Source organism: Artemia franciscana, chromosome 4 (assembly GCF_032884065.1).
Source record: "Artemia franciscana chromosome 4, ASM3288406v1, whole genome shotgun sequence".
NCBI lineage: Eukaryota > Metazoa > Arthropoda > Branchiopoda > Anostraca > Artemiidae > Artemia > Artemia franciscana.
In genome coordinates this window covers 6,960,117-6,977,156 of record NC_088866.1, presented here as the reverse complement: position 1 = coordinate 6,977,156, position 17,040 = coordinate 6,960,117, and the positions used below count along the sequence as shown (strand labels likewise).

General features: G+C 35.4%; 1 protein-coding gene across 1 annotated transcript in view; it reads left to right on the top strand.

Annotated features, from left to right (window-relative positions):
- LOC136025926 (E3 ubiquitin-protein ligase Bre1-like) overlaps window positions 1-17,040 on the top strand; it is a gene marked incomplete in the record, with an annotated part of 103,657 nt that overhangs the window by 78,145 nt on the left and 8,472 nt on the right. Inside the window, 2 exon segments of the mRNA XM_065702007.1 lie at window positions 2,032-2,223; window positions 6,519-6,711. Of these exon segments, the coding sequence (XP_065558079.1) occupies window positions 2,032-2,223; window positions 6,519-6,711 (385 nt within the window).

Below are 17,040 nucleotides of genomic sequence, written 5' to 3'. Positions count from 1 at the left end.
TGTTTCATCAACCATGGCTCTTCAGAAAAATAGCACCATCCTCTTTTACTTGCTTCTCCTTTTTAAACCAAACCAGAAAAATTTTCTCCGTCCATCCTTCTAATTCTCCTCAAAAAACCCAAAAGACGCTTAGTGTGATTGGCAGTACTTTCAGAATTATTTTTAGTGGTTACCTGGGTCATATTTGGTTCAGTGTAAAAGATTATTAGAGGAGTTATTGTTGCGGTTCATCAAACCATATTATTTTATAGATTATGACAGAAAACGATAAATTTTGTTTAATGAAAATTACCAAGCAGCATAACGCCAGTTTATGAATTTTGGCTGATGCTTCTGATGAGAGGGAAATTTTTGGAATCTTTCTTGAAATTTTTTTGGGAAAGGAACTCTTTTTGCCGTATACTTTCCAAAAAGGCTTGTTTTCTCAAGCCCTTCGGCTGGCAAAAAGGCATTTTTTTGCAACAAAAATTACCAAGCAGCGTAACGCCACTGTTTGAATTTTGGCTGATACTTCTGATTAGAGTGAAATTTTCAGAATCTTTCTTGAAAATTTTTCGGGAAAGCAACTCCTTTTGCTGTATACTTGCCATAAATGCTTGTTTTCTCAAGCCCTTCGGCTGGCGAAAAGGCATTTTGTCCAGCGTAAGTTACCAAGCAGCGTAACGCCACTGTATGAATTTCGGCTGATATGTCGGATTAGAGTGAAATTTTCGGAATCTTTTTTGAAAATTTTTCGGGAAAGGAACTCTTTTTACTGTATAATTGTCAAAAAGGCTTGTTTCTCAAGCCCATCGGCTGGCAAAAGGCATTTTGTCCAACGAAAATTACCAAGCAGCGTAACGCCACTGTATGAATTTAGAGTGAAATTTTCGGAATCCTTATTGAAAATTTTCGGGAAAGGAACTATTTTTACTGTATACTTGCCAAAAAGGTTTGTTTTTTCAAGCCCTTCGGTTAGCAATAAGGCTATTTGGGATTTTGTTGGCTCCATCCGTACTCTATGGTAGGCAGCTCGAGTCATCGGCCCTCGAGCGTTTGTTGTCATGACCTCAAATTTCTCGCTGTTTGGTTTTATTGAGTTTTGTTTCTAATTTATATTAATCTAATTTTTATAATCTCATCTCCAGAACTTTTACTTGGACATCTTGACATATTGGAATCTATTAGTTCAAGGCTACCTTCTAATCATAAAACTTTACTCTCTTCTAAGAAGAATAGTGTACCAATAGTAAATTTTTATCTGAGGGAAGATTCAACTTATTTTAACCACGTCTTTTTTCTGGTTTTATTTTTGGGTAGGATATTATTTATTTATTTTTACATTAATCTAAAGCAGAAGCTAACTGGGTGCTCACCCACGTGAAGACACTTCCCTGGATCGGGCAACCTCCTCCTCTTCCTTTTTGGCCTATTATTAAATGACCCAAGTCAAAGAACAGAAGTAAAAAATTTTATTCAGAAGTTGTTACTTTTACTACCGATAACTAGTTGGGCCTCTCTTCCCCTCCCTCCTCCACTTTCCTTACGCGCTTTATTATAATCTCATTACTGAACAAATTCTTAGCTATTTCGTTACTGAGAATACTTTCTGATTAGTTTTGCAGTACATTAAAAATTTGTTCTATAGGTACGTTTGCATAGGAACGGACGGTGGAACAGGGACGTACCCAGAATAGCCCTTAGGCCCCCACTCCTCCCCCAAAATCCCAAATTTTCTCAATTTTCTGGGCTCTCGTTACTCAAATTATCAAATAAAGATGTTTTATTATTGCCCCCCCCTCACGTTAAAAATACTGCATATGTGCCTTTGAAGGAGGGCACCGTGCTACCAAGACTGGTTCGAAGGAGTTGCCTTCTCAGAACAGTTGGGGAACTGATTATTGCCTAGAAATGTACCTTTTACATTTTGACCCCCCGTTCCCTTCCAAATTTTGGCCCAAATTGTGCCAACTTTTATCGTTTTGTTATGCTCTTCTTTCTCTAGTGAATAGTTTAATTTGAGGTATTGTTAAAATATTACTGTTTTTAAAGGAAGAGGAAGCTCTTCTAAACGAAATGGAAGTGACAGGACAAGCGTATGAAGATATGCAGGAGCAAAACTCACGGTTGATCCAGCAGTTGCGAGAGAAGGATGATGCCAACTTTAAGCTCATGTCAGAAAGGATTAAATCCCAGCAAGTTCAAAAGCTTCAGAGAGAAGAGAAGGTACTTCTGGAAGAACAGGTAAGAATTTTTAAACTAAGACATCTTCTAGAAGAAGAAGATCTATTAACTTCTAGAAGAACAGGTAAGACTTTGCTTTGCTTTTATATATTATAAAACAGAAAGCACAAACATTTAACAATTATGTAAGGTACAGAAGTTGTTTTTTTTTTTTTTTTTATTGCCTCCACAGTGTTATGTTAATTATAACCATTCCTAGTTACTCCAGTAATTCATTATGGGCATTGTACAATCATATTAAAGCTAGATACAAAAATCAATCTACAGCATGGTGTCCTGCTAGCACAACGAAGAGTAGAAAAACAATAATAAATGGAAAGACTTACTTGACTTAAGTTCCGTCCGTCCTCGAAGGTAGTCTTGGCGCGTCTGTACAATAGAATGACTTACTTGACTTAAGTCCCGTCTGTCCTCAAAGGTCGTCTTGGGGCCTCTGTGCTTGGATAGGTTTTGTTCTGACAGTGTACAAAAACATATACTTGCGACATTGTGCCACTAAACAAGCACAACGAAGAGTAGAAAAATAAAAATAAATAGAATGACTTACTTGACTTAAGTCGCGTCCGTCCTCGAAGGTAGTCTTGGGGCCTCTGTACCTGGATAGGTTTCGTGCTGACAGCGTACCAAAACCTATACTCGCGACACTGTGCCACTAAACAAGCACAACGAAGAGTAGAAAAATAAAAATGAATAGAATGACTTACTTGACTCAAGTCCCGTCCATCCATCAGCGTACCAAAACTTATACTTGCGAGACTGTGCCATTGAACAAGCACAACGAAGAGTATAAAAATAATAATAAATAGACTGCCTTACTGGCCTTAAGTCGCTTCCGTCCTGGATGCTAGTCTTGGGGCATCTGTGCCTGGATAGGTTCTGTGCTGACAGCGCACTAAAACCTGTACTTTCGAGACTGTGCCACTGAACAAGCACAACGAAGAGTAGAAAAATAATGATAAATAGAATGATTTACTTGTCTTAAGTCCCGCCTGTCTTTAAAGGTCGTCTTGGGGCGTCTTTCTCCATAATGACGTCGATATGCCTAACGGTCTTCTGCTAGGCGAAGAAGGTCGGAAAGGTGATTTGGCGTAAAGTTTTCGTTTCACCTCTTTTGGGGGATGACCGCGAGGACGAGAACCGCGAGTTTGGCCTTCAAAGATGATTTTTGGGAGACGAAAGTGACTCCTCCGTTTGACGAGACAGAGCCGACGAATTGGACCTTGGTGAGGATTAAATAAAAACAAAACAAGTTTTTCAACTGAAAGTAAGGAGCAACATCACAACTTAAAACGAACAGAAATTATTACGTGTATGAGGGGTTTCGCTCTGTCATCAATACCTCGCTGTGTACGCTGAAGTTTGAATTTACTACTAGTTCTTTAAGGGTGACCCCAGAATCACAAAAGCGGTTTAATTAGAATAAACATCTCTTTTGAAAGTGCTAAAAAAAAGTTTAGCGTAAAGAGCTAGGTATTTACGAGGGGGTGAGCCCCTTATATACATAATAATTTCTGTTCGTTTTAAGTTTTAATGTTGCTCCTTACTTTCAGTTGAAAAAAACTTGTTTGTTATTTATTTCATTTCTGATCGTCTTTTAAATAATGCTGGTAAATGTTGCGCCTCCTTCATGGAAAATTGTCTTCCCCTATGTAAAAATTCTTCCTTGGAAAGATCCTCCAACGTCATCCCCGACCCCGCCCCAGCTAGAAAAAAATCTCCCCTGAAAGCGTCTGTGCAGTTTGCGGTTACCAATACTACACGTAAACAATAGGCGAAGTTCACAACTTACAGCCCTTTCCTTTTGGACTCTGCTGGGCTAAGTCATCTTCAAAAACATAGTTATTAGATTTTTCGACTATGCTGAACAAAATGGCTCAAAATTTTCATTGGTGACGTTAGGGGGGTAATGAGCGGGGAAGGAGGCCTAGTTGCCCTCCTATTTTGTCGGTCACTTAAAAAGGGCACTAGAACTTTTAATTTCCTTTCGAATGAGTCCTTTTGCGATATTCTGTGACCACTAGGTCGATGCGGTCACACCTGGGAAAAAAAAAATAAACACGCATCCGTGATCTTTCTTCTGGCCAAAAATACAAAATTCCACATTTTTGCAGATAGGAGCCTGAAACCTCTACTTGAGGGTTCTCTGATACACTGAATCTGATGGTGTGATTCTATGACTTTTAGGGGGTGTTTCCCCCTTTTTTCCAAAATAAGACAATTTTTCTCAGGCTTATAACCTTTGACAGGTAAAACTAAGCTTGATGAAACTTATATGCTTGGAATCAGCATAAAAATCCAATTCTTTTGATGTTTCTATTGATATCAAAACTTTGTTTTTTAGAGTTTTGGTTTCTATTGAGCCTTGTCGCTCCTTACTTGCAGTTCGTTACCACGAACTGTTTGATTGTTAGTTGGATTTTAAGGCACACAAGGCGTTCGAAGTTTGAGACTCAATCAAGGTAGGTAACACAGGCAATGTGGTGGAGACTTTTAGTTTCAAACGCTGCGAGTCGACACTGGTCGTCTACCTTCAGCGTCCATGTTTCACATGAGTATATTGTGATGGTGACAATCAAAGTATAAAATAATCGTGTCTTAGTCGTAGAGACAAATCCTTGCTTTACTATATGGGTATAAAGGCTTTGAAACAGGAACTTTTGGGGGTGGGCCGTCTTTTTAATCTTTGGTGTGGTTCTTGTAATTGGTAATAAGACTGCCAAGATAGGGGATCTCTTCGACCCACTGGACTCTCTCCGTTAGGTTCCAGCTCAGACTTAATCGTATCTTGCCGCTTTCATGAGCAGGACATGGTCTTGGTTTTGGATGTATTTATGATCATTCCGAAAGAGCTAGTCGCTTTAAGAACTTTGTTAGCAACGACTTGTAGGTCCTTAGGCGTTTCAGCAATTTCGTCGGTGTCGTCGAGATATGCTGGTTTGTCAGTCGGGACACCTCCTATATGTGTGCCACAAGTTGGTATCACCAGGGATGGAACCGCTATAACAGAACAATTAATATTGTAAAACTTGGAATATCCAAGGATTATTGGGGACCTGGGATATAATTCAACTGACAGTGAATTTCAAATTGTTAATCCTTAAAGAAAATTAGGTTTTCAACTTGCTATCATAACAGTTCAGCTTATCTCCTCTTCTGAACTAAACTCTATAATAACTCAATATTAACAAAATTGTTACTTATTTCCTGATATATTTAATGAAGCCAGTATCTTAGCCAAGTTCCTTAGTTGTTGTTTGACAACCAAAAATTGGTATAAGTAATATGATAATAAATAAAGAATTAATTTAAATACATTAATTTTAAATAAATAATAATAAACTCTAGCTCAGCATATTATTTTTCAGCTGTTTTGCCCATTTTTTTTTTTTTTTGTGTTAGTTCTTCACTATTTCCTACCGAAGATTCGCTGATATTACTACTACCACCTACTACTACTACTTTACCTACTATTACCTACTACTACTAATCCTGCTACTACTACTACCACTACAACTTAGTAACTAATGCTGCTGTTCGCTGTACTACGTATCCTCCTACAACTACTATTAGCGCTACTACCACTTGAAATACTACTATTGCTACTACTGCCGCCGAACTGCGAGCGAATTTTTTAAAACGAAGTGTGGATACTGCGATTTTATATGTATGAAAAAAAATATGAGCTTTTATGAAACCACGTTAAATTGAATGTAATTCCTGCAAAAGTAGTTTATTATTCATTGGTTTCTTGAGACAATAAATTTATTAAAGGTTTAAAAACTACCTTTGGATGCGGTGCGTGATTTTTGGCCCACCCTGTATTTCAGTTGCCATTACTGTTTTTGTGGCTAAGTCTTTGATTTTGATTAAGAATCATTTAGTTAAAATAGCTATCGTAGTTATAGGCTAGTGTCGCAACTAACCTGTTTTTACTGTCAAGATAAATGGATTTATCCCCATTTGAACGTTTATTTGTTCGTCATAGAGGCGTAGTGTGGTCTGGGAAAAGTATACCAAGTTTAAGGTATGACATCAGAAAAATCGCTACCTTTTACAATACACTAAGTACTAAGCACGATTTATTACACTAGTAAAAAAAGGAACGAATGAATTAGTGAAAAGATTAGTTCTGCAGTGCACTGGTTCAAGCTTGCTTCAAACACCCTACTTGTTGTTGTTGTTTAGTTGACGTTTGAGCGAATCAACCGCTCATATACGTGCGATCCTCTTTTAAAAATTGGGTTTATGAAGCCACGTCACTTTGAAAAACACAAATAAAACACCCTACTTTATAGGTATCTACATTAGGGCTTCAAGTGGAAGCTCAAAACCAGGTCATACGCCGTTTAGAAGAGAAAGAGCGAATCCTTCAGAATAGTTTAACTTTAGCAGAGCGCGAAGTAATGCTTAGGCAGCAGGCTTTGGAACTCCATAAACGAAAAGCAATTGAATCAGCGCAATCAGCTAATGATTTAAAGCTCCATCTAGGTAAATGCTTTTTATACTTTCAATTACTGATTTTTTATGTTTTAAAATCGTCGTTGAGAACGGTTCATGACGGAATCTAGAATTGTTGTAGTACCCAAAGACTATGGGTAACTTGCGCAAGCAAACTGGCGCTAGTTTCGACAAAAAAAATTACCAACACCATCTAACGCTTGGTGTTTCTCGGCATTTTTTAGTGTGATGATGTGTTAAAATTAGTGTAATTAGTATAATTGTCAAAATTATTGCAGTATTAATTGTCGGACTTCAGTTTCTGAAAAAAACACAATTACGAAGCCTGAAAAAAAACAAAGAAGACCAAAAAGACAGAAAGTATTAGCGGCTCTTTTCCGACACTAGTGCCAGTTTCTACCCTATAAGTTGCTCTTTGGTAATGCCCTCTTATCCACCCTCCCCCATCAGTTTAACAAAGGGCCTGGCAGCTGTAATTGCAACATTTCCCTCTTGTTGAAGCCGAGACTTTTGAATGGACTGTTCTCTTGTGTGCTTAAGAGAATTTTAATCTGTCTTCAACAAATTTTAGCCTAGCGGACAAGAAAAAAAAAATCAGCGAATTCTCTTAAAGATAATACAACGTCATCCATTTATACTAGAAACGATATCGAAACCAATCCCCCAGTGTAAAGATTGTCGATTCAAAAAACTAGATTCCTCTTCACATTTCTAAAAGTCTGGAGAACTGAATTATTGCAACCTTATTTTTCATGTGATATCAGATAACAAAGGAAAAACAGTTTTATTTAATTTGTAAAAAAAAAATTGTAAAAAATTATTGCTATTTAATTAATGTGTTAGTAAGCATGATCTGTCAAGTTTCTAAGGGTGTGTTGGAATTTCTTATTAAAGAAAAAGAATTTATTTATTATAGAATTTTATTTGTAAAAGAAAGTTAATTATTGCTATGTGATTAATAAGTTAGATAGCACTATCTGTAATTATGTAATTATGTAATAATTGGAGATAACAATTGCTATACAATTGGTATAACAATTGGAGTGTAATTGAGTATCTACTCATTCTCTAAGTCTCTTGTTGATATCGAAGAAGTATGGAGATAACCATACTGCAATATGAACCTATCCAAAGGTGGCCTGAGTAAAAGTTGTAATTTTTTTCAAATCTGTTTCTTGATTGTACGTAGCACATAGTGCAACCAAGCAATTGATCGACTTTAATTTTATTAATTGAAAAAAACAATTTTTTAAACGAAAAGTAAGGAGTAACATTAAAAACTAAAACGAACAGGAATTAGTCCGTATATGTTGGGGTTGCCCCTTCGTCGACCCTCGCTCTTTATGATAAAGTCTTAAATATCTTTAAAAATGCTTGTCATTCAAATTTAACAGCCCTTGTGCTTGAGTTGTCTTTTTTTGAAGAATTTCGACAAAAAGTCAAACTTTAGCGCAAAGAGCGAGGGTTAAGGAAGAGGCTGTCCTCCTCATATACAAAATAATTCTTATTATTTTTAAGTTTTGATGTTTCTCCTTACTTTCAGTTAAAAAACTTGCTTTTTAGTAAAATTAATCAACTGCTTGACTCTATACTTCTTCGATATCAACAAGAGCCATAGAGAATGAGCAGAAACTAAATAGTCAAATTGAAATTTTTTACACTTGTACAAAAAAATTCTATCGATGGTTAAAAAATAGTCGCAATATTTTACAAAATATTTTTTACTGCAAACCAAGCTAAAATAGAAAAGAATTAGTCTAAAGTGGGATTCAAAACACAAAATGCCTTTGAAATTCGGCCATTGACGAGCGTTTCTATCTTCCCATGTCCTTACTTTCAGCTACAAAATGTGTTGTTTTTTATTTGATTTTTGACCCTTTTTCAAACCATGCCAGGAAAACAAACAAACAAACACGCATTCGTGATCTTTTTTCTAAAAAAAAAAAAAAAAAAAAAAAAAAAAAAAAAAAAAAAAAAAAAAAAAAAAAAAAAAAAAAAAAAAAAAAAAAAATCCATATTTTATAGACAGGAACTTGAAACCTCTACATGAGGGTTTTTTGATATTTTGAATATGATGGCGTGATTTTCCTTACTTTCATGTCCTTACTTTCAGTTAAAAAAACTTATTTTTCTTTATTTAATTCCTGATCGTTTTCCAAACCATGCCAGAAAAACAAACAAACAAACACGCATTCGTGATCTTTTTTCTTTAAAGAAAAAATCCATATTTTTATAGATAGGATACTTTCATGTCCTTACTTTCATTTAAAAAACTTATTTTTCTTTATTTAATTTGTGATCGTTTTTCAAACCATGCCAGGAAAACAAACAAATAAACACGCATCCTTGATCTTTTTTCTGGTAAAAAATGAAAAGTTCTATATTTTTATAGATAGGAACTTAAAACCTCTACACGAGTGTTTTTTTATTTGAATATGATGGTGTGATTTTCATTAAAATAACTCGACAATTTGGGGATGTTTCCACCCTTTTTTGAAAATCAGACAAATTTTCTCAGGGTCTTAGCTTTTGATAGGTATCATTATGCCTAATGAGTTCATATGTTTAGAGTCAGCTTCAAAGACAATTCTTTTAATGTTTCAGTTTCTCTCAAAATTTTATTTTTTTTAGTTTTAGGTTGTATTGGGCCGAGTTGTTCCTTATTACAGTTTGTTACCATGATCTGTTTGATACATTCACAAGGGTATTCCCTAAAACTTAGGATTGACTCTGTTAAAAAAGTATAAAATAAATAAATAACTTAAGATTATTTTTCAATTCGCAAATTGTTATTTTTTTTTCTTACAAACCATGGTTTGTCTACTCATGTTCTAATTTCATTCAGTTTCTTCTTCTCCTAAGGGTTTTCATATTGACTCCAAAGTCAGCGAGTTAGACGTGTAACTGAAATTTTAAAGGCTGGAGAGACGTATAATCTTCTTTCACTGTTTCAAAAGCGCATGTGTATGAACTAAAAGCTCGCTTTTCCTCGGAAAAATCAGTGCCTTTTTGGCAAATATTTGTAAAATATAAATGCTCAGCAAAGCGAATCCGTTTTCCAAAATCTTAACTAGAACACAAGGTCAGACTGAACGAGGTTAAACTTCTATAGCACCTATCAAACAGTTCGTGGTAACGAACTGTAGTAAGGAGCGATCCGGCTCAATAGTAACCAAAACTCTAAAAAATTGAATTTTGATATCAATAGCTACATCATAAGAATCGCATTTTAATGCTGATTTTAAATATATAAGTTTCATCAAGTTTAGTCTTAGCCGTCAAAAGTTACGAGCCTGAGAAAATTTGCCTTATTTAGGAAAATAGGGGGAAACACCCCCTAAAAGTCGTAGGATCTTAACGAAAATGACACCATCAGATTCAGCGTATCAGAGAACACTACTGCAGAAGTTTCAAGCTCCTATCTACAAAAATGTGGAATTTTGCATTTTTTGCCAGAAGACAAATCACGGGTGCGTGTTTATTTGTTTTTTTTTTTTTGTTTTTTTTTCCAGGGGTCATCGTATCGACCAAGTTGTTCTAGAATGTCGCAAGAGGGCTCATTCTAACGGAAATGAAAAGTTCTAGTGCCCTTTTTAAGTGACCAAAAAAATTGGAGGGCATCTAGGCCCCCTCCCACGCTCATTTTTTTCCCAAAGTGAACGGATCAAAATTTTGAGATAGCCATTTTGTTCAGCATAGTCGAAAATCATAATAACTATGTATTTGGGGATGACTTACTCCCCCACAGTCCCTGGGGGAGGGGCTGCAAGTTACAAGCTTCAACCAGTGTTTACATATAATAATGGTTATTGGGAAGTGTACAGACGTTTTCAGGGGGATTTTTTTGGTTTTGGGGGTAGGGTTAAGGGAGGGGGCTATGTGGGAGGATCTTTCCTTGGAGAAATATGCCATGGGGGAAAAAATTCAATGAAAAGGGCGCAGGACGAGTCTGGTCACATTAGAAAAAAGTCAAATTCAGAGCTTCATATACAATGCTGGGTGTTCGGAGCCTCTCTATTATGGAGTATAATTTGAAAATAACACAACTATACGAGCGATAAAACATATATACCACAACCATAACTCAACTAACGAAAGAACTGCTGAGAGATAACACAACTATAAAGCGAAAACAGGTGAAAACTAACGGGAAAATAAACGAACTAAGAGGTGGAAGGGGCCCAGAGAAAAAATTTAATCCTTTTTCAATTTTGAGCCTAACTTCCGCAAAGGAGTAATAATGTCAGAAGCCCCGAAATACCGAATTATTTTCTTCTCAAACAGTTCGTGGTAAAGAACTGTAGTAAGGGGCGACCCGGCTCAATAGTAAACGGAACTCTAAAAAACGGAATTTTGATGCTAAAAGATACATCAAAAGAATCGAATTTTCACGCTGATTCTAAATATATAACTTTCAATTAATTTAGTCTTTGTCATCAAAAGTTACGAGCCTGAGAAAATTTGCCCTATTTTGGAAAAAAGGGGGAAACATCCCCTAAAAGTCATAGAATCTTAACGAAAATCACACTATCGCATTCGGCATATCAGAGAACTCTATAGCAAAAATTTCAAGCTCCTATCTAAAAAAATGTGGAATTTCATATTTTTTGCCAGAAGACAAATCACGGGTGCGTGTTTATTTGTTTGTTTGTTGTTTTTTTTTTTCCAGGGGTCATAGTATCGACCAGGTGGTCTTAGAGTGTCGCAAGAGGGCTCATTCTTACGGAAATGAAAAGTTCTAGTGCCCTTTTTAAGTGATAAAAAAATTGGAGGGCAAATAGGCCCCCTCCCACGCTAATTTTTTTCCAAAAGTCAACAGATTAAAATTTTAAGATAGCCATTTTGTTCCGCATAGTGAAAAACCATAATAACTATGTCTTTGGGAATGACTTACTCCCCCACAATCCCTGGGGGAGGGGCTGCAAGTTACAAACTTTGACCAGTGTTTACATATAGTAATGGTTATTGGGAAATGTACAGACGTTTTCATGGGGATTTTTTGGTTTGGGGGTGGGGTTGATGGGAGAGGGCTTTGTGGGAGGATCTTTCCTTTGAGGAATATGTCATGGGGGAAGAAAAATTCAATGAAAAGGGCGCAGGATTTTCTAGCATTACTATAAAAAAAACAATGAAAAAATAAACATGAAAACGTTTTTTCAAATGAAAGTAAGGAATAGCATTGAAATTTAAAACGAACAGAGATTATTACGCATATGAGGGGTTCTAACAATACTTTAGCATAAAGAGCGAGGTATTTAGGAGGAGATAAATACCTCGCTCTTTATGCTAAAATATTTTTAGTAATTTCAACTACTTATTCTATGGCCTTTTTGATTCAGGGGTCATTCTTAAAGAATTGGGACAAAACTTACGATTTAGTGTAAAAAGCGAGGTATTAACGAAGGTACAAACCCCCTCGTACACATAATAAAAATATAAGAATATGAAAGTTTGTTACGTAAGTTAATTCTTAAGTTACGTATATTTTTTACTAATAAAAACGTTCGTTGAAAATTAAAAGTTCTAGTAGCCTTTTTAAGTAACCGAAAAATTGGAGGGCAGCTAGGTCTCCTTCCCCACCCCTTATTTCTCAAAATCGTCTGATTAAAACTAAGAGAAAGCCATTTAGCCAAAAACAATTAATATACTAATTTCATTTCAATAATTTATGTGCGGAGAGCCTAAATCAAACATGCATTAATTCAAAAACGTTCAGAAATTAAATAAAAAAAAACTAGTTTTTTTAACTGAAAGTAAGGAGCGACATTAAAACTTAAAACGAACAGAAATTACTCCGTATATGAAATGGGTTGTCCCCTCCGCAGTCCCTCGCTCTTTACGCTAAAGTTTGACTCTTTGCCACAATTCTACTTTTAAAACAATTAAAAGCTTTAGCGTAAAGAGCGAGGGACTGCGGAGGGGACAACCCATTTCATATACGGAGTAATTTCTGTTCGTTTTAAGTTTTAATGTCGCTCCTTACTTTCAGTTAAAAAAACTAGTTTTTTTTTATTTAATAATCACTAAACTGCAATAATATCTATAACTATAATATAATAATGCCTATCGTAAGCCTCTATTGCAGATATTCAAACACGTTGCATTAATATAAGAACTTTAGATAAGTCAAAAAAAAAAAAATAATAAATAAAACGCTCAAATTGAGTGTTAATCTAGAAAGAAATCTTGCCTTAAAGATTTAAAAGCTTAAAGGGCTTAAAAAAAGAGCATAAGTCTCTTATCTAAAAAACGAACAATTAAGCAATTGGGATATTTCCGGCTAATTCGGATCGGAAATTTAATCAGGAATCAGTCTTTAAAGTTTCAAGTTTCTCAAATTCTGATTGATGAGGAATATTTTTTCATTGTACCTTTTGATATTTTTTTTATCTCCTGTAAACTAAGGGAAAGTGGACTTGGTCCCTTTTTGCAAAATGCCACGGTTTTAATGGTGTCATGGGGTCTGGCATATTATTATTTGAGAAAATTTTAGCATCAACTCCTCTGAGTTAAATCATGAAGAAGTATTCTAAAGCTCTAAAAGCATTTAAACATATTTAAAAGTATTCAACGTAAAAAAAGGACATAAGTAACTATTTCCTCTCATTCCGTTTGTGCTTGTTTCTTGTGTTGGTTGAATTGGCTTGAGTGATTTTTGAAGTAGTAGATGTAAGATTTAAAGTACCAAGGACACCAAAAATGAAAACTAATTCTTTAAATTGGTCAAATGAAAACTTACACAATATACGTTTTAAAAATTTTGAAAAATCAGGAACTCAGTTTTTAAAAAGATCGACCTTCAATTTATAGCTGTATTCTGGAAGCAAGTTCGTAGCAAATTTTTAAAAATAAAGAACTTATGTTACTAATAAGCAGAAAATGAGCCAAAAAAATATTAAATCACCGTATAACCTTAGAAAGTGCTGCTTTCTTGATTGTTCCGATAAAAGAAGAATTGGCCACTAGTACAGCAAAGCTCTTTTCTTTAAAAATAGTTTTAAGCCATGCTTCTTGAAAAGAGCTTGGCCAGGCCTATTCTTAATGTTACTAGAATTTTTGGAACTTCAGGACCTTTTAAATATAAAGCAGTATGTAGGTAAACACTGTCGCCTATTGGTGCCCTATTGCTAGTTTTGCAAAATCAATGACTTTCACTGATAGGCCTACCTAATGTTGGCTAAGGTAAGATACCAGTAGGCTGTGTGATTTGCCTGAATATTTTAATATATATCTACCTCATACCTATTATGCAATAATAGCCTATACCATTTATACTGTTTTGTTGTATTTGAAATACAAAATACTTTACAAACAGCATCAACTACTATCTTGGCATAACGTAACAAATTAGATTCTGAGCTATCTAGAGGGAACTGATAAACCAGGGTTGCTGCCCTGGGTGGCAAGGCAGAGGGGTTGCCTGTTTTGATCAAACTTTTTACTTTGATTTTGCTGTCTTCTTAGGTTTTATTCAGGAGGGTTGCACTGTAATTATATTTTCCCTAGGCGCTAACCAACCTCAAGGACCATTCTGATTGTGTTTGACCAGTAGATGATATGTCATTCTGGACCGTTTCAGATAAGATTTTTTCTCGTTTGAGTAATAAATAAGTTTAAGTCACAATAAAGCATGATGGTAGAAATTTCAGTTCCAACAACTCTTGACAGGAAATATTTCAATATGCAGGAAAGTATGATAGTTCAGCATCCAAATTATTCTTGTACTTGAATGTAGTTTCAAGGGCGCCGTTGGGGGGGGAGCATTTCCCCCCTAATAATGTCAAGAAAAAATATATGCCCCATGCCCCTTGACTATCCGGATATGGACCCCTCTCCCCCCCCCCAATAAAAATGCTGGAGATTCACCCCTGGGTAGTTTAAGTTAGCATAAGAACTCTAGATCGATGTTCTGTAAATATTATTTTACGTCAAACAGTTCTTAGTAGAAAACTGTAAGGAGTTGGAAACTTTCACAAAGAATAAAAAACGATTTTGAATAGAAATTAATACATCCAAAGAATTGCCTTTTGATGCTGATTCAAAATATGTATAGGACATATAAGATCCATCAAGTTTAATGATGCCCATAAAAAGCTATAAGCTTAAGAAAATTTGACTGATTTTCAAAGAAGAAGGAAAACCCACATGAAGTCAAACAATATTAATTAAAATCACATCCCTAGATTCAGAATATCAGGAAAATCCTATGGTGGAACCTTATGATAGAGTTTACAAGTGTATGGTAGACATTTCAAGCTTCCATCTCAAATTTACGGTTTTTCCCCGTAGAAAGATTATGGTGCATGGATTATGGATCCTTGGAATTAGAGTCTCAAAGGGCCTAAGTATAAGATGTTATGTCTTTTTAAGAGTAAAACTTCAGGTTACAGATTACATTACTTTTCTCAAAATTTAAATCTCAGATGTAATTTTTATTTCGGAGTTTTTGTGACATTATTTCTCCAACTATAAAAATCCAAAAAAGTTACATGATCCACACTTAAAGAACAAGGATATATGTAATTCCTGGGTAGTTCGGCAAAATTTGCGCTAAAAAATAAGCTTTAAATAAATTCTAATTTATGGAAACGGGCCTTTTGCTGTAATAAAACTATGTAAACCGATATGACTGTTGGCCGTGATAAAAACCAGTAAATACTGGTTTTACTATTCTTGATTTTACTGATGTGTTTTGTCAGCAGTCTACGGTTTCTTGGTATATTTCAATACTGCTATACTGCAATGCTGCTTCTTGTTTCCAAATTCTCTAGGCCATTTGCTGATATCAGGAATGGTACTGATGTTGTATTTCTTGCTCCAAAGTAAATCCTCAGAGCTGAATTCTGTATAGTATCAAGTCTTTTAAGGGTTGATTGTGGAGCTGAATGGTATATTGCTGCAGCGTATTCAAGCTTTGGTCTAATGTATTTTTTGAAAAAAATTATATCTAAAATTTGGCTCTGCTACCCCAAGTGGCCCTTGTTAGTGATTTCCTGACATTAGTCTTCTGATACATGCTGCTTTAGTGTAATCTATGTGGAGATTCCAATTTAGATTCCTATTAATAATACAGCCTTAATACTTTACTATGGGGATTAAAATCACCCAATATAGTCAGATCCTCATTGCTTAGGTCACCAACAATGGGATTGTTCTCACTGTAATTGTTTACATTGAATAAAATTAAAAACCTGCTGTCACCTAGTGTTGTTTTACAGTAACAAGTCCCGCACTCAATTGACAGATTTCTTCTATATCAACCTCAATACTGGCAAAGTAAATGTTATTTTTAAGCAAATTACAACTCCCCTTTTGGTTCCATTAGTTCTGTCTCTCCTGATAATGTATTGTTTCCCAAATTCATTCCTATATGTGGCTGTAGCCAAGTTTACCAAATATACCTTTAAATGTTGCATCCACACCTGTGAGAAAAATCATCTAAGCCTATTCTAAAAGCTTTGTCCCTGTTTGACTGCGTTAATGATATATATTGACTTTTTTGTTTACATTAACTAATGTCTTGTATCGGATCTTTATGCAAAGCTACGTATTTCCGTCTATTTTGTCCAGGGTGCAAAAATAGGTTAATGTTAAAAAGACTTAAGTCGCTTAGATCGTGAATAAATGAAGGTAAATAGGTGATGCATCTTAACGAGAAGATGGGTCGAGTGGATAGCTTCATTTACCGAAGTTGTAGTATAAGTAAAGATGGTGGATGCAGGAAAGATGTTAAAAGTAGGATAACCCGACCCAGGTTTTCTTCACAGTTGAAATTTTTTTGGAAGAATATGAAGATAAGTCTGCACCTAACACTAAAATATTAGAAACTACAGCAATGACAGTGATCAAGTATTTTTCTAAAACGTGGGTGCTTTGGGAGACGGATGGAGATTTATTAGATGTTTTCCAGAGGAATTATCTATGGATTGCTTTGGGTACTCATTTAACTTACCGTATTTCAAACAGTAAACTGTATGAAAAATATGGTTCTATCCTGCATTATAGAGCTACAATGAGAGAAAGGTTTTCATACCTAGGACACGTTCTAAGGATGAAGGATGACATATTGCCCAAGACCATCCTTCTTGTGCAACCACCTAGGGCCAAACCGAAAGCAAGTCGTCTCAGGATGAGGTCATAAGAAAGGGTTTAAAGGAAATTAGAAGAGGTGTATGCGTAGCTGTGTTGCCCTCAGGTGGCTTGGGCTGCAGTGAGTCATTAGAAGTAGTAGTAGTTAGCTAACGAAATGAGGGTTTTTGAAGAAAATTTGTTAACATGAAAATATTATAATTTCACATACCCACTAATGACTATAATTGGGCTTGTCAGACAGTTCTTTGAATGACTGTTTGACTCAAA